Source organism: Xyrauchen texanus, chromosome 37 (assembly GCF_025860055.1).
Source record: "Xyrauchen texanus isolate HMW12.3.18 chromosome 37, RBS_HiC_50CHRs, whole genome shotgun sequence".
NCBI lineage: Eukaryota > Metazoa > Chordata > Actinopteri > Cypriniformes > Catostomidae > Xyrauchen > Xyrauchen texanus.
This window is the reverse complement of record NC_068312.1, coordinates 20,458,081-20,478,269: the sequence shown is the minus strand read 5'-3', so window position 1 is coordinate 20,478,269 and position 20,189 is coordinate 20,458,081. Positions and strand designations below refer to the sequence as shown.

The window sequence follows — 20,189 nt, the reverse complement described above, 5'->3', positions numbered from 1 at the left end:
GCCCGTCTGGCACCAACAACCATGCCATGCTCAAAATTGCTTAAATAACCTTTCTTTCCCATTCTGACATTCAGTTTGGAGTTCAGGAGATTGTCTTGACCAGGACCACACCCCTAAATGCACTGAAGCAACTGCCATGTGATTGGTTGATTAGATAATTGCATTAATGAGAAATTGAACAGGTGTTCCTAATAATCCTTTAGGTGAGTGTATAAACGAGTAATAGTACTTTAATAGATCAATTCTAAATGTAACGAAGCCAGTGTAAAGACCTGAGGACTGGAGTAATATGCTCTATTTATTTGTTCGAATGAGAATCCTGACAGTGGCATTCTGAATGAACTGCAAGTGTCTAATGGTCTTTTTGGGAAGGACGGTTAGGAGTCCATTGCATCAGTCTACCCTACTGGGGATGCAAGTTTCAAGTCTTGACTGGATACAAAACATCTAATTCTGGCTATATTTTTTAGATGATAGTGGGCTGATTTATAATTAAATAAAAGTTTTCTCAATTAGGTAAACCTTGCATCACATATTTTTTTTTAAGTAGGACCCTGTGCAATTCTATTTGAATTTTTCCCTAATTCTGTTTTTTATCTCTGGTTATGTGTTTTTGATGGTAGTTTCACATTTCTGGATAAGACATGGGTTAAAAAACCCAGAGTGATAACTGAAGCACAAAATGCTGCGATTTAATAATATAAATACATTTATTGTCAGCAGGTATTGCGCATGCAGGGAATAAGTGCTTTTTTCTGTTATTTACTTCAATAAGCTTGTAATACAAGTACTTTCATGGGAAACTTCAAAAGCATCAAATAAAAGAAATATTCTCTCAAAATGTTTTTTCTGTCTCCAAGAAAAGATTTTATTCTCAACAAAATATTTTTTCTCTCTCTCCAAAAAATTTCATTTTTTTCTCTTCAAATCTCTCTCTCTCTCTCTCTCTCTCTCTCTCTCTCTCTCTCTCTCTCTCTCTCTCTCTCTCTCTCTCTCCAAATCTCTCTATCTGAAAAAAATGAAATAAAAAGTTTCTTTCAAAAAATAATTTTATTTTTGTTTATTCAAATGTTTTTGCATTCTCGCTAACAATTATCATGCGGTACCAGCCTCTGCCACCAGATCCTACTATCAGTAATCATGAAATCTTATGCTTAAGGTGAAAGATGACAGCTGTGGTACTTGGTCTGTTTATTTTTATTGTTGTATAATAATACATCAGGAAGGTTTTGCATGTCTTAATCAAGGAAAGAAACATATATAATGTTTGAGAATCTATTAATATGTGAGATCCCCTAAATAAATGAAGATCCCTCTGGTTTCCGTTTCATATGGCATTTGTTGTGAGTGTGACAACGGGAGCTCTTTCTGGTTGGTTGTTTACCACCAGGAATATCAATGCTGCTATTGATATTGTGCTTTTATTTAATTCGTTGGCCTCATAAACATGCACTTGACCATTGCGACACCTCTCGCTCTGTTTTCAGTGTTGTGTTTAATGGGATGACTTGTGTTAAGAGTTTGTCCACTTTAAGAGTAAATCAATGAGCTCTTTGGAGCGATGTGTCGAGTTAAAGGAAGATGCAGGGCTGCTTGAGGAAATTATGCACATTTTGTGTTCAAACATCGTCTGGCTGTCTGGTTGTCCTTGGTCTGTTAAATGAGGGGAAACACTGAGAACTTTGCGTCTTTTAAATATTGCAAGGTAGGCAATACCTGTCCTTTTGTTGTGATATGTGTACAACAATTAAAATAATGCATACATTGACAGAACATTTAGACTTATTTACGTTGGAACATTGGACTTCATCATTTAGAGCAGTGGTTTTAGTGGTTCAACTGTTTTCTTTTGGGACCCAGATTTCACACTGGACATCAAGTGGCAAACATAGTAAAGTACAAAACCTGAATTTAATTGATCCTGAATGGGTCACATTGTTCAGGCATTGTATGAGCCCACTATATTTATCATCCAGTTTATTTCCTAATATTAAACATCATTCTAACAGAACATAGGCTATAACACATGAAGAAAACTTTATTCATAATTTGTCAACCAGTATTGGAGATCCTAAAGCCTTACTTGTCCTTAGATATACAGTGCAATGACATATGAGCACAGGTGACTGTTACTACTGTATAATTGTGAAACATTATTGTAATGGTGATGAGTAATTTTAAAAGAAAAACAACAGCTTTATTTTGATGCATAACACAGTGTTGCTCTGTCCCACCTCACTGCTGTTTATAATGTCGGGCTGCCTGTTTGAGAGGTTTGAATTGAGTGAGCGATTTAAACTAGAAAATTCTTACTAGAATCTATTCCAGAGATACAAAACATTAGAGCAGAACATTGGAGTTGTTCGTATTCTTGCGTGAAAAACAAGCTTTAATCACACCACGAAAATATAGCGGTTATTAGATTATAATTAAATTGGCCTCTGCAGTCCTAAATTTCATGTGGGTGGCCGCTGAAATGTTTCAATTGGGGAACCATAGTATGTTCTCTCCCTGCTGTCCGCAACACAGTCGAATAATGTGGCGAATTGGTAATTTTGTTCTTTTGTTATATAGTGCAGAAGCACACCAACCTGCGTCAATCGCTCTTCTCATTTCATCTCAGCCAGTTCTGGGAAAAGAAGGTGAAGGCAAGCATAAGAGAAAGAGAGAATAGACATGAGAAACAATTTGCCAGTTTCACTGTTTGTCAACAAAGCATGTTGTTAATAATAAAAATAACAATAATAATTGTTAGCAAATGCCATATTTTGTGTTTAATACATTAACACTACTGCCCTTTTCAAACAAAGAAAACAATGTATTGGTATAAGTAATAGCTTTGGCTAAATTTGGATTATTATTATTGCCTTATTGCACTTAATGAGGTATTTCTGTTCAAATGTAATTCACTCTTAATTGGGATGTAAGGCTATTGTCAACCGCTTAATTCCTTGTTCAGTTCCAGCCCCATTCTCTGTGTTGTGCACTCTTAAGTCTTAAATAAAGTTTCCCTATTTTCTAATTTGAATGTTTTGTATGGTATTCTAAATTCTCTGTCTCCTGTAGACACTGACCTTGGAAACAAAAAGAAAAAGAAAAAGAAATCTGTAAAAATCTCTAAATTCTTTCTCTCTTTTTACCCTTTTTGTGCTGTGAACTAACATTGGCTGGGTTTCCCGGTAACGTTGCAACTTAAGACTGGACGATCATCTTAACTGACTTTGTCATTTTATGATGGAGTAAGACCTGTTTCCCAAACCAGCATGTATATCGCTTGTTACAAAGTAGAACTTAACTGCTTCGTTACGGGAGCTGTCCAGTCCAAAGGTGCTGATCACTTTGGCCAGAATGTCCAGGAGTTTGTCTTCTCAACATTAAAATAATGTGGAAATATGAACAAACATGGAAGTTGTTTGTAACCTTGTAGAGAAGCTGAAACTTATTTTAACTATTAACTATTACATAATTTAATTAAAGAAATAATGATAATGAGATGGAGTTTTAGATGTGATGATGTTCAATTATAGTGACGCAATAAAAGCTTGTAACGTGTATGCACACATTGCGAATCATATGGGTCTCTCACGTAGCCTGTTACTTTGGCTGGAAACTGATCAAATGCACACAAAACAGGATTAAAATGACGGGCAACAATATTGAACTACTCATAGATGTTAATATTAATATTATTAGACCATCTGGTTAGAGTTCATGGCGCTGTGTACTTTTAGCCTTTAAACTGCAAATACGCAACATGCAATTTGATACTGCCTTGTAAAAAGACTATAGGCGATAACGTTATACTTTTTTATGTGTCATATCAATTTCTATCATGTCACATGCACAGACTACGGAGACTGCCTATTGATTTCATAGTGTCATGTTCACTGTTATCTTTTGTTTTGTGCTTTTATGTGGAAGCTTAGTTTAGTTCCTGTTTCCTGTTTTGGTTTTTGTAGTCCTTTGTAGTTTCTTCTGTTACCTTGTCTTGTTTCACTGTTGCCCTTTGTTTGTCATTTTTGTCACTTTTGTAATTCCTTAGTTTTTCACTTTTGTCACCCTTGTGCTTCCATAGTTTTCTTGTTAGCGTTCGTGTTCTCCGTTCATTGTTTTCACCTGCCCTCGTTAATTTGCCATTGGTTTCTGTTCATCACCTTGTTACCTTGTTTGAGTTCTGTTTGTTCATTGGCCCCTTTTTCCCTTGTTCATATATTTAACCCTGTCTGTTTGTTCAGTCTCTGTCGGTCGTTGTTTGTTAATGGATGTATTTGTTAGCTCCCTGTTTCCAGCCCGAGTTCCCTGTGACTACTCTCTTGTTCGTGGTTCCTGTTCCCCTTATTGATGTCTCCGGGTCCTTCCAAGGTTCTGTCTCTGTTTTCCCATTGTGGACCTTTCTTTTGTTCCCGTGTTTTGTTTATTTATTGTTTCAATAAAGCCGCGTTTGGATCCTACCTTCTGTCTGCCTTCTCCTGATTTCCCACATCGTGACAGAGAGCGAGTTCCCTGTGACTACTCTCTCGTTCGTGGTTCCTGTTCCCCTTGTTGATGTCTCTGTGTCCTTCCAAGATTCTGTCTCTGTTTTCCCATTGTGGACCTTTCTTTTGTTCCCGTGTTTTGTTTATTTATTGTTTCAATAAAGCCGTGTTTGGATCCTACCTTCTGTCTGCCTTCTCCTGATTTCCTACATCGTGACAGAACGACCGACCATTACAATGGATCCAGCGGTCCAACAGGCCAACTACCAGCTGCTCTGCTTGAATCAAGGGGACCAACCGATTGAGGACCACGTCCAGGAATTCCTCGAGCTGGCGTTTGTCTCCGACTTCCCGGATTTAATCCTGGCATCTTTCGGGGAAATCTGAATGCCTCACTAAGGGAGCAGTTGCCACCGGCGACGCTCGGCTGGACTTTGGAGGAGATGGTGGAAGAGGCTCTGCTGGTCAGCGGCTCATCACTCACGGTGTACGTGGCAGAGGAGAACCCTGCCTCACCTCCCGTGGTGGCGACCTTGAGCTCGCCCTTGGCTCTTCCCGTCACGCCAGTTCCACCTGTCAGCGAGCCCATCCCTACGCCAGTCGCCCCCCACGAGTCAGCGCGTTCATCTTTGTCTGCCCAGAGGAGGAGGAGAAGACGGGCTTCCGCCTCCCGGCCAGCGCTTACGCCTGTCCCGGTCTGCGAGCCAGAGCCCACGCATGTCACGGTGAGCGAGCCAGAGCCCACACATGTCACTGTGAGCGAGCCTGAGTCCTCGTCAGTCACGGTGAGCGAGCCTGAGCCCTCGACCCTCCCCGAGCCAGCGCCTGTGGCCTCAGACGTCAGTGAGCCAGTGCCGGTAGCCTCAAACGTCAATGAGCCAGTGCCTGTAGCCTCAGATATCCGTGAGCCAGCGCCTGTAGCCTCGACCGTCCCTGAGCCAGCGCCTGTAGCCTCGACCGTCCCTGAGCCAGCGCCTGTAGCCTCAACCGTCCCTGAGCCAGCGCCTGGAGCCATGACCGTCCAAGCGCCAACGCTTCCCAAGCTTTCCAGAGCTCCGCCTCCCGAGCTTTCCAGAGCTCCGCCTCCCGAGTCTTCCAGGGCTCCTCTCGAGCTTCCCAGAGCTCCGCCTTCCGAGCTTTCCAGAGCTTCGCCTACCGAGTCTTCCAGGGCTCCTCTCGAGCCTCCCAGAGCTCCGCCTCCTGAGTCTTCCAGGACTCCGCCTCTCAAGTCTCTCGAACCTCCCAGGGCTCCGCCTCTCGAGCTTCCCAGAGCTCCGCCTTTCGAGCTTCCCAGATCTCCGCCTCTCGAGCTTCCCAGAGCTCTGCCTCTCAAGCCTCTCGAGCCTTCCAGGGCTCTGCCTCTCAAGTTTCTCGAGCCTTCCAGGGCTCTGTCTCTCGAGCCTTCCAGGGCTCCGCCTCTCGAGCTTCCCAGAGCTCCGCCTCTCGAGCTCCCCAGAGCGCTGCCTCTCGAGCCTCCCAGGTCTCCGCCTCTCAAGCCTCTCGAGCCTCCCAGGGCTCCGCCTCTCAAGCCTCTCGAGCCTCCCAGGGCTGTGCCTCTCAAGCTTCTCAAGCCTTTCAGAACTCCGTCTTTCGAGCCTTCCAGGGCTCCGTCTCTCGAGCCTTCCAGGGCTCCGCCTCTCAAGCTTCTCGAGCCTTCCAGGGCTCCACCCCTCAAGCCTCTTGAGCCTCCCAGGGCTCCGCCTCTCAAGCCTCTTGAGCCTCCCAGGGCTCCGCCTCTCAAGCCTCTCGAGCCTTCCAGGGCTCCGCCTCCAGAGCCTCTCGAGTCTTCTACGGCCCTTCTCCCCGAGCCTCCTATGGCTCCACCTCCAGAGCCTCCTATGGCTCCGCCTCCCGAGCCTCCTACTGCTCTGCTCCCAGAGACTCCAGAGCTTTATAGGGCTCCACCTCTCGAGCCTCCTACGGCTCCACCTCCCGAGCCTCCTATGGCTCCGCCTCCAGAGCCTCTTACGGCTCTGCGCCCAGAGACTCCAGAGCCTTCTAGGGCTCTGCCTCTAGAGCGTCTTACGGCTCTGCCTCCTGAGCCTCCCAAGCCTCCTACGGCTCCGCCTCCTGAGCCTTCCTCAGTTCCGCCACAAGAGCCTCCCTCGGCTCCGCCACCAGAGCCTCCCAAGCCTCCTACGGCTCCGCCTCCAGCGCCTCCCGAGCCTCCCTCTTCTTTGCCTCTAGAGCCTCCTGCGGTGCCACCTCCCTCTGCCCTGTCTCCTGGGCCTCCCACGGCTCTGCCTCCTGAGCCTCCCACGGCTCTGCCTCCTGAGCCTCCCTCTGCTCGGCCTCTTGAGCCTCCCACGGCTCCGCCCCCTGATCCTCCCGAGCTTTCCATGGTTCCGTCTTCCTTGGCTCCGCCTCCTGAGTCTCCAGAGCCTCCCACAGCTTTGTCTCCAGAGCCCCTCTCAGCTCCGCCTCCGGGACCTGTCCCTGTCCTGAGGCTGCCTCCTAGGCCTCCTGGACCTGTCCCTGTCCGCTGGCCACCTCCCAGGCCTCCTAGACCTGTCCCTGTCTTGTGGCCACCTCCCAGGTTCCCTGAACCGGCCCTTGCCAAGTGGCCAGCTCCCGGGCCATCTAAACCGGCCTCCGTCCTGTGGCCACCTCCCAGGCACTGTTGCCCTTTGTTTGTCATTTTTGTCACTTTTGTAATTCCTTAGTTTTTCACTTTTGTCACCCTTGTGCTTCCATAGTTTTCTTGTTAGCGTTCGTGTTCTCCGTTCATTGTTTTCACCTGCCCTCGTTAATTTGCCATTGGTTTCTGTTCATCACCTTGTTACCTTGTTTGAGTTCTGTTTGTTCATTGGCCCCTTTTTCCCTTGTTCATGTATTTAACCCTGTCTGTTTGTTCAGTCTCTGTCGGTCGTTGTTTGTTAATGGATGTATTTGTTAGCTCCCTGTTTCCAGCCCGAGTTCCCTGTGACTACTCTCTTGTTCGTGGTTCCTGTTCCCCTTGTTGATGTCTCTGTGTCCTTCCAAGTTTCTGTCTCTGTTTTCCCATTGTGGACCTTTCTTTTGTTCCCGTGTTTTGTTTATTTATTGTTTCAATAAAGCCACGTTTGGATCCTACCTTCTGTCTGCCTTCTCCTGATTTCCCACATCGTGACTCATAGCAATTTTTTCTAACACTCATTTTGATCCTCTGAAATAGTTTACAGTGGCTTTCCAATAATCAAAATATATTATATATATAATTTATCAAAAGTACCATTGTCTTTGATAAACTGTTAAAAATGAGAGAAAGATATGTTAAAGTTGCTCTTAATGGACTTAAGATAGGTTTAAAGCTCTCGTTTTTATGAACTACTAAGTTAACGATGCTTTTGGGAAATGTGCCTTAGAGATTTAGTCCTACTTAAGTGCTGCTAACGTTCTACTTCGTACTTTGGGAAACTCAGCCTATAACAGTTCCCTTTTAAACAATCTAGGTATAGTAGCCTAAGTGTTGGATTCGGCTATTTGTGTAGATTATTATTATTGCACTATTGCTGTGCTTCTTGAAATCGGTCCTGAGATGTACTCTAGGTCTATATATGGAACTAACAAACCCATTTTCTTAACTAGCACATGATGCATACAGAATGGTACTAATAAAGGACTTTCAATAAAACAAATCTAATACACACAAAAGCTTCTCTGCAACACGTGCGATTAAATCTTGTTTTTCACAATATAGTATGAACAACTCACACCAATGTTCTGCTCTAATGTTTTGTATCTCTGGAATAGATTCTAGTAAGAATTTTCTAGTTTAAATTGCTCACTCAATTCAAACCTCTCAACCAGGCAGCCCCGACATTATAAACAGCAGTGAGGTGGGACAGAGCAACACTGTGTTATGCACCAATATAAAGTTGTTGTTTTTCTCATCATCACCATTACAATAATGTTTCACAATTATACAGTAGTAACAGTCACCTGTGTCATTGCACTGTATATCTAAGGACAAGTAAGGGCTTTAGGATCTCAAATATTGGTGGACAAATTATGAATAAAGTTTTCTTCCTGTGTTATAGCCTATGTTCTGTTGAAATAAACTGGATAATAAATATAATGAGCTCATATAAATACATATGCTCATCAACTTTTAAAATGGGTAGAGAACATTTGTTTTGGTCCCAAAGAAAAAAAAGAGTTGAACCACTAGAACTACTGCTCTAAATAACTTATCATGTCTCTGAGCTACAGCACGTCATTCTGATAAAGTTCCAACATTCCAAGGTAATGCACGACATAAACATTCCATCAATGTATGCATTATTTTATTTGTCCAGAATTTATAACATTACTTACAAGATTAACATTATGCATACAGAATATGTTGTGTACACACATCACAACAAAAGGACAGGTATTGCCTACGTTGCAATATTTAAGAGACACAAAGTTCTCAGTGTTTCCCCTCATTATCTAGTGCATGTTTACATGGGCCAATGAATTAAAAAAGCACAATATCAATAGCAGCATCGATATTCCTGGTGGTAAATGTCATCAAAAACCAGAAAGTACTCAGTTGTCAAAATTAACAATGAATGAAACCTGAAGTATCTTCTTTTAATTGAGGGATCTCACATATTAGTAGACTCTCAAATATTAGACGTTTCTTTCCTTGATTAATATTTCAAAAACATTCCTTATGTATTATAAAACAAACATATAAACAGCTCACAAACAGTAGTGGTGGTGGTGTAGTGGGCTAAAAAAATTGGAGAGAAAATAAATTGTAGGGCACAAAGACACCCAAATCTTTTCACCTAGTGATTTTTTTTTTGTCACTGTGTAGTTCAGGGCTTCCATAGTTATCTGACTCAAAAGGAAGAAAAATTAACACAGTAGGGCAACCAATTAGTTTGTTTATGCAGCGCACATATTAGCTAAGTCTAATTAGAAGTTGGTGAATAGATTTGTGTGGTTATTAGAGCATAGCCATAAATTACTTTTCTAAATCGTGATTGTTTGCTCATTGCTGGGTTGTCCATGTTAAAAGTTGTTTTTGTAGCATGTTTTGTTTTGCATTACTATTGCATTGTATTAGTACTTGCTTTTCACATTGTTTTCTTCAGTGAGGCTAGTTTCTTTTTACTTCACATCAAAATATGAGCCATTCATCAAGTATGGCCTGTATCTTATTGCTGCTTTCTGCAGTTTAATCGCGAGCAGAACCACTGGTCCTGAGACAGCTGGGTATGATTTATTGTATAAGACTGCACAAGCTGCTTTCCAAAAGCCATGCATTGTTAAGCCATAATGTGTAGTGGCTTTTCAGAATAAACATTAACAATAGCGGCACATTGAAAGGCCAATGGATAAATCTATTCTGACTCATTGACCATATTTCATTTGGTGAGCTTGTCTCGTTAAATTCAAATGCAGTTGGATTGGGAAATTGTTGCATCTTTGCAATGAAACTGGAGGAAAATTGAGATCTGAGGGAACAATCTATGGGCCACAATCTTAACCAGCTGCCAGGGGACACCAACCAAACTCATCAGAGATCTTTGAAATTTTGTATCTTTTAAAAGATACAAAAAACTGCAATTTTTTCACAGAGATTAGGTTGGATGGATTTTAATGCAGGGTGTCGGACCCATTCATTTGATATTCCAAAGATCAATTCAGAAATAAATCAGGAAAAGGAAAAGAAAAAAGAAAACTCCCTATGTTTATGTCCTGAAAAGCAGTCATTTCTGTAACTGCATTTAATGTAAACAAATCTACAGGCTGTTAGTATTATAAATACTTTCTAATATGTATGCCATGAACTTACCGTGAACATTCTTCTTTTGTTTAGCTCGCGACGTGGGACCCAGTCCATGGACTGAATGGAACTTTGACTGATCGGAAGTTGGAGAACAACATGCGTGGGGTTGTCCTACGGGTGGTCACTGTTCTGGTATGTACCTCCTTTTAAATTGTACCATAGCTTCAGGGCTATACAAGTAATTTCAGTGCTACAGTATTTCTTATAACTACAAAGTTTTATAGGATGTAAGTTCTAAAATCCACTGTTGTCTTGTGATTTCACTCTTCCTTTACCACTAATACAAACGACACCAAACTGACTTAATGAGGACTCCTACTGTCTCGCAGTTCCTCTGTTTGACTGGACATCATAAGGTTAAAGTATCCCATGAGTAATCAACATTCATTCTAATGAGCTCTATTCACATGAAGTTACTGGTCTCTAAGTTCATTACGAGTGAATTTTGGGGTGCCATGAACGCCGACCAGGGGAGCTGGATTATATTGAGATTTTAGTTTTGCTATCTCGCCTCCAGCCCTGATTTGAGTAAGTCCCCGGAGTTCTTTAATGATTCAGAGGTATAAATTCTTCATATCCCTGCTTTGAAGTCATCCAGAGAAAAAAGAGGTGATGCTGCTACTTCTCTTTTTTTTCTCTCGGTCTCCCCATCTTTTTCCTTTATTCTGTCATTTCTCGGCCTGACAGAATGCTCTGTGAATACCTTAAGTTCACAATCACTAACTAAATCGATAATTAAATCGATCATGACGGCAGATACTGCCACGTTAACGCACTCCCCCTAGTGGAAGGAGGAGGTAGGGGACTAGAGCTAAATAAATGCACAAGCATATGTAGGCAAACTACGGATACTGTATTTGATAGGACAGGAAGAATTTGTGCAAGAAGGGTACATTTTAGCAGTTTAGCTTGTGCCTCAAGTTAAAAGGTTGTATTAAACATACTTACTAATAATAAAAATGACAAAATCATTAGTTAAAAATACCTCAAAATGACCTTCACTGAATTACAGGGAAAAAACTTAAACTTAGTTTAATTCAGTAAAACATTCACTGTAAAAAAACCTATTGGTATCAAGTGTTTTTGTCTTGTTTCCATTTAAAATAGCTTAACATCTTTTATACATGATATATATATATATGTATAAGATATTTAGTCTTGCTTTCTAATAAATGTATCTTGATTATACATGTATGTTTATTTTGTATTAGTGCTTTTTTTTCACTTGGTTATAGTTCTGCCAGTGCAGTGAAGACAAAATAAACTTATATTCAAGATATATTATCTGAAAGCAAGTCTAAATACAGTATCTTATTTGTTGCTTCTCAGGTAAATGTAGCTTTTTTTAAGGATTTTTAGATATTTCAATATAAATTATTATATTCAACGGTGGCAGGTCTCTAGCATTTTTCTTAAGGAGGAAGCGAGGGCTGGGTAAATGTTCAACACAAGTCTTTACATTGCATACTTTTCAGTCTACACAAACAGGTTGTTTTTCAGCTCAACATAAGCATACTCAGTCAGCTTCGTGTGTTTCTCTCTCCCTCTCCTCCGGTGGTTTGGACTGCCCTTTTAACCCCCTCTAGCTATCACTGCTACACAAAACAGTTGTTAGTTCACGTATTTCTTTCGTAATCCCCAATCAGGAGATTATTCTGAAATGTTGCGCAGAAGCACTGCTTCCGGATATCACATTGCGTAATCCACCAGAACCAACAAAAAGCAATGCCTGTGTGCCGTCCGCTCTAATGGGCCAACGAGTTCTATACCATTTCTTTTGAAGGGGACCTCAATTAACGGAAGGGGCGCAATGGCGCTCTTGATGTGGCCAGCTGATTCACCAGCTGACATTCACAAAATGCTGCACACCACCTGTGAACATCCCATTAGACAGTTTAGTATCTTTTCCTGCCCTAAGTAACCCACCCTCGGATTATAATGAGCCATCTGGTATAACATTCCCCGATGGCTGTTCTGTACCAACAATTGGATTGTTTCCTCCTTTGTATATCACAGTGTCCTGCGTCACTCGATACAACCAATCCTTGATAACTGAAAAATACTGATATGTTAGTGCAATGTCTGTCACTTCTTTTCACTTGGTCTTTTCACTTGGTCAAAGGCGTGCCTAAGGGTCTCATCTCACCTACCTGCAGGGAATCATCTAAGGGCTGGGGAAGTAGAGACTTCCCCTTCCTTATGTCCTCCAGGCGTGGAGCTGACGTAGACAGCCCTGGCACCACCTCCCCAGCCAGTGAATCTCACTCCACACACCTATACGATTTGTTGCAGGACCCATCCACACACATTACCCTTAATAAAGTAGTAAATGCTGGCCAATTCGTACCAAATATTAATGAATGGGAGAGCCAGGGACAAACCGCAGCCTCGATACAATAAATTTGTCCTCGATATTGAATAATGTCCTTCACTAAAGGATAATTCTGTATATCCCCATGCACACACCTTAACCCGCCGGCTTGTATCCAAAGCCTCGGATTAAACCAAGCTTTGGTGTATGGAGGTTTGATTACTACCTGAATTCACCAAGGCTTGGTATGTACCCCCCTTAATGCTCACAGGTATACGGTATGCTTCTGTTCGATCGGGTGCCGCCTGTGGTGCATCGGGGATCCGGACCAATGTCTCCATCTCCATTACGGGGCATCGTTCCTGGAAATGCCCAGGTTCCCTGCAGCTCCATTAGACCGGCCCAAATATCTCGCCCACATCCGAGGCAGAGGAATCACCTGCCTGTGGGGGAGAGCAGAGTGGGTTAGGGAAAATTGGCTGGTTTAATTTTCCACGGGACCGGGGAACTGGTTTCAGGGTTGGAATTCCCCATTTCTGGGGAATAGGAACAGGATGAGGGGAAGGACAGAGAGAGGTAGAGAGAGAGAGAAGAAAAGGGCTCGCCGGCCCTTGAATACACCGCCACATGGTCCTCAGTCAGCTGCATGGCCTCATCCAGTGACACCTGTCGGTGGCACTCGACACATTCCGCCATCCCTTTTGGCAGTCGGTTGATCAGATGCACCAGTACCACCAGGTCAACTATTGCCATGGCATTGCGTTCTGCTGCCAGCAGCCACTGCCGAGGTCGCATCGGTGGAAATTTTCTGGGGTATCAAGCTCTGTAGCACCTGCAAGTCCTCTGCTTGAGCTTGAAGGATGGCCTGGAATCGCTGCTCCTGTTCCTGGCACAGCTCAAGCAGAGCCTGATGTTGCATTTGGTGGATGATGGTGAGGGTCTTGATCAGATCGGCGAAGGACAAGGACTCCTCGTATCTTCCTCCAAAATCCCGGATTTTGCCACCTCTGTAACAGGTCTCTAGCTTTCTTTTTAAGAAGTAATCAAGGTCTGGGTAAATGTTCAACACAAGTCTTTATTTTGCACACTTTTCAGTCTACACAAATAGGTTGTTTTCAGCTAACATAAGCACATGCAATCAGCTTCATGTGTCTCTCTCCCTCTCCTCCAGCAGTTTGGACTGCCCTTTTTTCCCCCTCCAGCTCTCAATGCAACACAAAAAAGCTGTTACAGGTGATTTCTCTGAGGTGTCAATCCTTACCCCTCTTCACTCGGCCATCACCACATCAACATTCTCTGAAAAAAAAAACAAATATTGTAGTGTATGGTTCCTTAACTAAATGTATATTGTTTTAGAAATTTGGATTGGAAAACAAGCCCCATAAAAATCTAATAATTTTTATTTATTTTTTTCTGAAGTGTATAATGGGCTAAGACCCATTAAAAAAAGGCTCTTTCACCTTTTTGTTCACTTGATTTCGATCCATCTATAACTTACTATTCTCGTCACTTCTCTTCCGTAATGATGATGTCTAGTGCAGTATTTTAGTGGACTATGCAACCTGTGTTATTCAGCTTCAGATATAGGCTTCTTCCTTATCATCTGTTTCACTGCTTGCATGTTGATATCAGACATACTGAAGATCTGTGAGGTCTTTCCATGTGAATGCACTTTAAAGCCGCACGGTTGATTGACAGGTAGAACTTTTACACGAGAATTCACTTCGCACACTCGGGGAGTTAAAAAAAATTCTGTCACATATCCACGATTGTGTGTATATACAATTATAACAGATGCTACATAAGATATAATGCCTGCGTTTTTCTTTTAAAGACGTTCTGATATGAACGTTTTGCTTCAGTGGAACCACTCCACTTTATTCCACAACAATTTTGCTTCTGTACCGAAATGTGTTATATTTCTATATAATTACCTCATACATTGCGATCTACATCACCTTAGGCTTTTTGGAAAGTTTAGTATGCGTCTGGACTGTGAGCTGTGTTTTCTCAATCAGCCACGAGCTGAAGTGCTCCTCTCGTGCATCATCGTTCATCATTTCACATTACCTAATTTTACGTTAAATGATATCAAACGACTTTTCGACAACAACATTTTTGTTGAATTTTTCTATCTGAAGTCGTAAGTTAAGATCTTACAAGTTCAATGTTCTATATGACATCCTAATTGAAATCTGCTTGGAAAGATAAGATATAATTTTATTGTTAGGATGTTTCTGTAATTCAGCCCTGTGTTTGCATGTAGGTACCAGTATTCAAAACGCAACATATGTTACTGAAAAGCTGGGCTATGCTCAAAGACTCCTGTATAATATCATGACTATTATTTGCAGCTCACGGTGGTTACAGACGGTTATTGATTTACTGCTTTTCCACAGTGACTCATTGGGGCTTTAATGTGTTTGAGTTCGAAATTGTAATTTCTAGTTCAAACAACATAAAAAATTAGGATAAATCTTGAAATCTAAAACTGAGTGAAAAGAGTCAAGAAAGTGTTTCATCTTTCTTGTGCCAATGAAGTTCCATGGGGAAAGGCGTATGCTCCCTGCCAGTGGCTGATGGAGAGCTCCGTTAGGTGTTACTGCGGGCTTTATGCTGCTCTCCGGCTCCCTGCAACTTAAGGTGGTCATACACCGGACGAGAAGTGCCACATCGTGTCGCGGCTAGGTATCAAACATAGGGCACGTTGATGCGGTTCACGTGGCAGAGAGTGCATGCAAAAGTTAGCAAAGTTTTCCCCTTTTAAAGATTGAATAAGTATAGAGTAAATAATATATGTCCATTGATAATGATGTGGGTCAAATTTAATGGAAAATATTTGAGTTACGCTTTTTTTTAATGTGGCAGATATTTGAGCAGCCTCCGGTGTTGTAGGTGGGCACCACCAAAGGACTGCAAGTGCCAGCAGTGGTGTGTACCTTCATTGAAACCAAATGTTTCAAATTTTAGAACACACCGTGTCGTACACCAGACGCGTCCAGTGTGTGACCCCTTTAGACTCCCTGCTGCTCCCAGCTTCCCCAGTGGCAGGAGTGTCGGTATACATGGCGTGCCAGCTCTGACAGTTCTTCACCAGTCTGAGAAAACCTGGTGCTGTTCCAAACACAAGCACTGACTGAGAGAACACACATCAGCCAGGAAACCATGCAGTCTCAGTCCATCATGACACCTGTTCTTGATTTACACACCAACAGATCATGGCTGCATGCTTGAGAGTGATTCATGTATTAACAGAGCTCTACAAATATCTACCCTGCTGAGAACTTTCTAGACTAGAGTGTATTTGTATGCTGGTTTATGCTTGATTGGTGCTAGATTTGCTGGTTGATCGCCATAGCCATGTTGTTCACCTACTAAAATAAAATGCTGTTCACCCAGCATGGTCTTTCTGATGAAGTTGGTGGATCGTGGGAGACTTGTTAGTTAAGCCTGGTAGAGACACCAGCATACCAGCATCTGAAACTACATATGCTGGCATCATCATAGTGACTTTTTGCCTGCACCATGGCAATGTCACAGTCTTTCTGTTCTCATCTCGGTTCGGGTGATTCAATCATTGGATCTGCAATCTTTGGATATTATCCCGTTTTTACCGCAATATGTTTCATTATACTTTGAAATATGTGAGTTTAGGTATATTTTACTATCATTTCGATATTTTAGATCCCTAAACCTATACATAACCACTTTTCAACAATATAAAACATGTAACAGGCAGATACATTTACAGTCACAATAATGTATTCCGTTTATTAAAACTTGTGGAAACTCTTTTAAGTTTCAGAACTCAAAACTTCCTCCTTAATAGAAAAAGAGCATTTATTTAAACCAAGCTCCAGAAATAGGCCGTTTGGAATTTGTGGAACTTGTGACATCACAAAAAAACGTACACAGGACACCTTCATGTGCCTATCTGGATGTAATTGTTTTTCTACATAAACATGCACTACCTGTAGACAAATGGCTTTGATCGTTATCATGTATATCGCGCCACTTTTAAATCAGCTGTGCTGTTTCTTGTTGTTTTGAAGTTGTCCTGGCCATTTTTGCACCCATATGTAATATTTTTAAATGGTAGTCTTTTATAAACATGCACTAGATGGATGTCTTTGATTGTTTCGTTGCGTTTCCGGCAATGTGCACAACATTTTAAGAGCAGTACAAGCACAATTTTAAAAATGCATCTTGTTCTGCTGCTGCCACTGAATGGGAGAAACAAATGCCGTTTTGTGTGTAAACAAACACAGAAGATGTGAGATGTGAAGACCAGCATCTCTGCTTTGGCCGGTTGAAGTTGAAAATTAATTTTATAATGTTGTAGAGTTTGCTGTTCATTTTTTTTCTGATTGAGTTTCAAATATGGCTGAATTGGAGGGGCTGTACGATGTTAGCCATTCATAACAGTGGGCATTTACATTGAAGTTTTAAGGGCCAGAGAGCTTTAAACCGAGCGTTTCAGACAGAGGGCCAGAGACAGGGTGGAAAATTGTCATATATTATTAAATTATGACTGTTTTGGTTAAAAAACACTTGATTAACATTATAAGTGGACATCAGGGAAGATAATTAAATTTAAAAAATATATATAAAAAAAGAAAATTTGTCATGACCCCTTTATGTGTTTTATAGAGTTATAATACATGCTGTATGGAGTTATTATAGAATTGTTTATATTATTATTTTATGTATATTACATGACGTTGATGAGTGTTTATAGATGTTGCGTGGTGAATCATTATGTATATAATGTATATGTATATAATTGTGGTATGTGCTGAGTGCAGAGACTCAGCTTTAAAAGGCATCCCACTGTCTTTTGTAGTAAGTCATTGTTCTGAACCCTGTTGTGGAAGAACCTCAATCAATTGCTATTACTCCCATCTCTATTTTTTGTAAATACTGTAATTTTGTGACAAAATGTGATAAGTTTTACTCTGTTTTTGCACTTTTGGGATTACCTTGCACTTTTCAATAAACACCTTTGAACTGATGTGCTATTACGGCTGAGCCATCTTTTTGAATTTTAAGAATTTTAAAAGTGCCTTTGCCACACACCACTGATGTCAAAGTTGTTTAAATGTTTGATGTAATTTGATAAAAACTAATTTGAGTGTCACGGCGTATGTGAGGAATGATCATTCACTCACATCACACATCCTTGGATGATCCGGAATACAGTGCATGAATAGAGTATTACTTTCTTTGAAAAATTAATGGTGCTTCAGACATTTTATAGATATATATATATATATATATATATATATATATATATATATATATATATATATATATATATACAGTATCTCACAAAAGTGAGTACACTCCTCGCATTTTTGTAAATATTTGTATTGTGTAAAAAATGTGTACAGCTTGTATAACAGTGTAAATTTGCTGTCCCCTCAAAATAACTCAACACACCATTAATGTCTAAACCACTGGCAACAAAAGTGAGTACACTCCTAAGTGAAAATCTCCAAATTGGGCCCAATTAGCCATTTTCCCTCCACGATGTCATGTGACTCGTTAGTGTTACAAGGTCTCAGGTGTGAATGGGGAGCAGGTGTGTTAAATTTGGTGTCATCGCTCTCACACTCCCTCAAACTGGTCACTGGAAGTTCAACATGGCAGGTCATGGTAAAGAACTCTCTGAGGATCTGAAAAAAGAATTGTTGCCCTACATAAAGATGCCCTAGGCTATAAGAAGATTACCAAGACCCTGACACTGAGCTGCAGCATGGTGGCCAAGACCATACAGCAGTTTAACAGGACAGGTTCCACTCAGAACAGGCCTCGCCATGGTCGACCAAAGAAGTTGAGTGCATGTCCTCAGCGTCATATCCAGAGGTTGTCTTTGGGAAATAGACGTATGAGTGCTGCCAGCATTGCTGCAGCGGTTGAAGGGGTGGGGGTCAACCTGTCAGTTCTCAGAACATATGCTGCACACTGCACCTCTTCTAAAGATGATGCACAAGAAAGCCCGCAAACAGTTTGCTGAAGACAAGCAGACTAAGGACATGGATTACTGGAACCATGTCCTGTGGTCTGATGAGACCAAGATAAACTAATTTGGTTCAGATGGTGTCAAGCGTGTGTGGCAAAAACCAGGTGAGGAGTACAAAGACAAAGTGTGTCTTGCCTACAGTCAAGCATGGTGGTGGGAGTGTCATGGTCTGGGGCTGCATGAGTGCTGCTGGCACTGCGGAGCTACAGTTCATTGAGGGAACAATGAATACCAACATGTACTGTGACATACTGAAGCAGAGCATGATCCCCTCTCTTCGGAGACTGGGCCGCAGGGCAGTATTCCAATATGATAACAACCCCAAACACACCTCCAAGACAAACACTGCCTTGCTAAAGAAGCTGTGGGTGAAGGTGATGGACTGGGCAAGCATATCTCCAGACCTAAACCCTATTGAGCAACTGTGGGGCATCCTCAAACGGAAGGTGGATGAGCACAAGGTCTCTAACATCCACCAGCTCCGTGATGTCGTCATGGAGGAATAGAAGAGGACTCCAGTGGCAACCTGTGAAGCTCTGGTAATCTCCATGCCCAAGAGGGTTAAAGCAGTGCTGGAAAATAATGGTGGCCACACAAAATATTGACATTTTGGGCCCACTTTGGACATTTTCACTTAGGGGTGTACTCACTTTTGTTGCCAGTGGTTTAGACATTAATGGCTGTGTGTTGAGTTAATTTGAGGGGACAGCAAATGTACACTGTTATACAAGCTGTACACTCACTACTTTAAATTGTAGCAAAGTGTAATTTCTTCAGTGTTGTCACATGAAAAGATAAAATCAAATATTTACAAAAATGTGAGGGGTATACTCACTTTAGTGAGATACTGTGTATATATATATATATATATATATATATATATATATATATATATATATATATATATATATATATATATATAAACTCTCTGTTTAACAAAATTTAAACAGTTGGCTAAAGCAATAAGTAAATGATGAAATAATTGTCAATTATTTTTATATTTAGCCATTGGTAATGCAATGCTTTAAAATGAGTTGAATTTTGCAGCAGAGTGATATTTAAAATACAGGTCAAAAGTTACGTTTTGCTGGTCCTAGCAACTGTTGTTAGGCACATGCATCACTGGGGCACTCAGCTTGTGTTGTTTCATGCTTACTATTGATTTACGTAGTAGCAGTACAAGAGGTTGTTCACAAGATCTGTGTGAATTTTAATCGCTGAATGTATATTTGGGTGGAAGGGATGGCCATGTAATGATAGGGGAATCAATACAACATTGGTAGAAAAGGGGTGTGTACCCCTTCTGGGCCAGCTCAATAAGAACAAGGCTACATCTCAACATAGATTAAAAAAAAGATATATATATATATATATATATATATATATATATTAGGTGGACCGTGTTGATGGCCAATTAGGCTGGGAGATTCTGGTTGGGGTCTCATATTGGCCCTTCAGAGGGAGGTCTGATAGATGGCACCTTTTGGCTATAGAACAAGTTGGCATGCATATCCTCACTTCCTCTAATAGCTTATTGAGTGAGGGGGGTCTGTTGAGGATTAGAAAGCGGTGGCTTAATGTGCAGGCTGCATGCAGTCAATAATGCCCCTTCCGTGA

The 20,189-nt window shown here is 41.5% G+C and overlaps 1 protein-coding gene across 2 annotated transcripts in view; it reads left to right on the top strand.

The window, feature by feature from the left end:
* The window catches only part of LOC127630454 (glutamate receptor ionotropic, delta-2-like), a 560,225-nt gene that overhangs the window by 410,133 nt on the left and 129,903 nt on the right, over positions 1-20,189 (top strand). For both annotated transcript variants that reach the window (XM_052107985.1, XM_052107986.1), the window contains exon 9: positions 10,270-10,371. In XM_052107985.1, the coding sequence (XP_051963945.1) occupies positions 10,270-10,371 (102 nt within the window). The remainder of the gene's footprint in view (positions 1-10,269; positions 10,372-20,189) is intronic.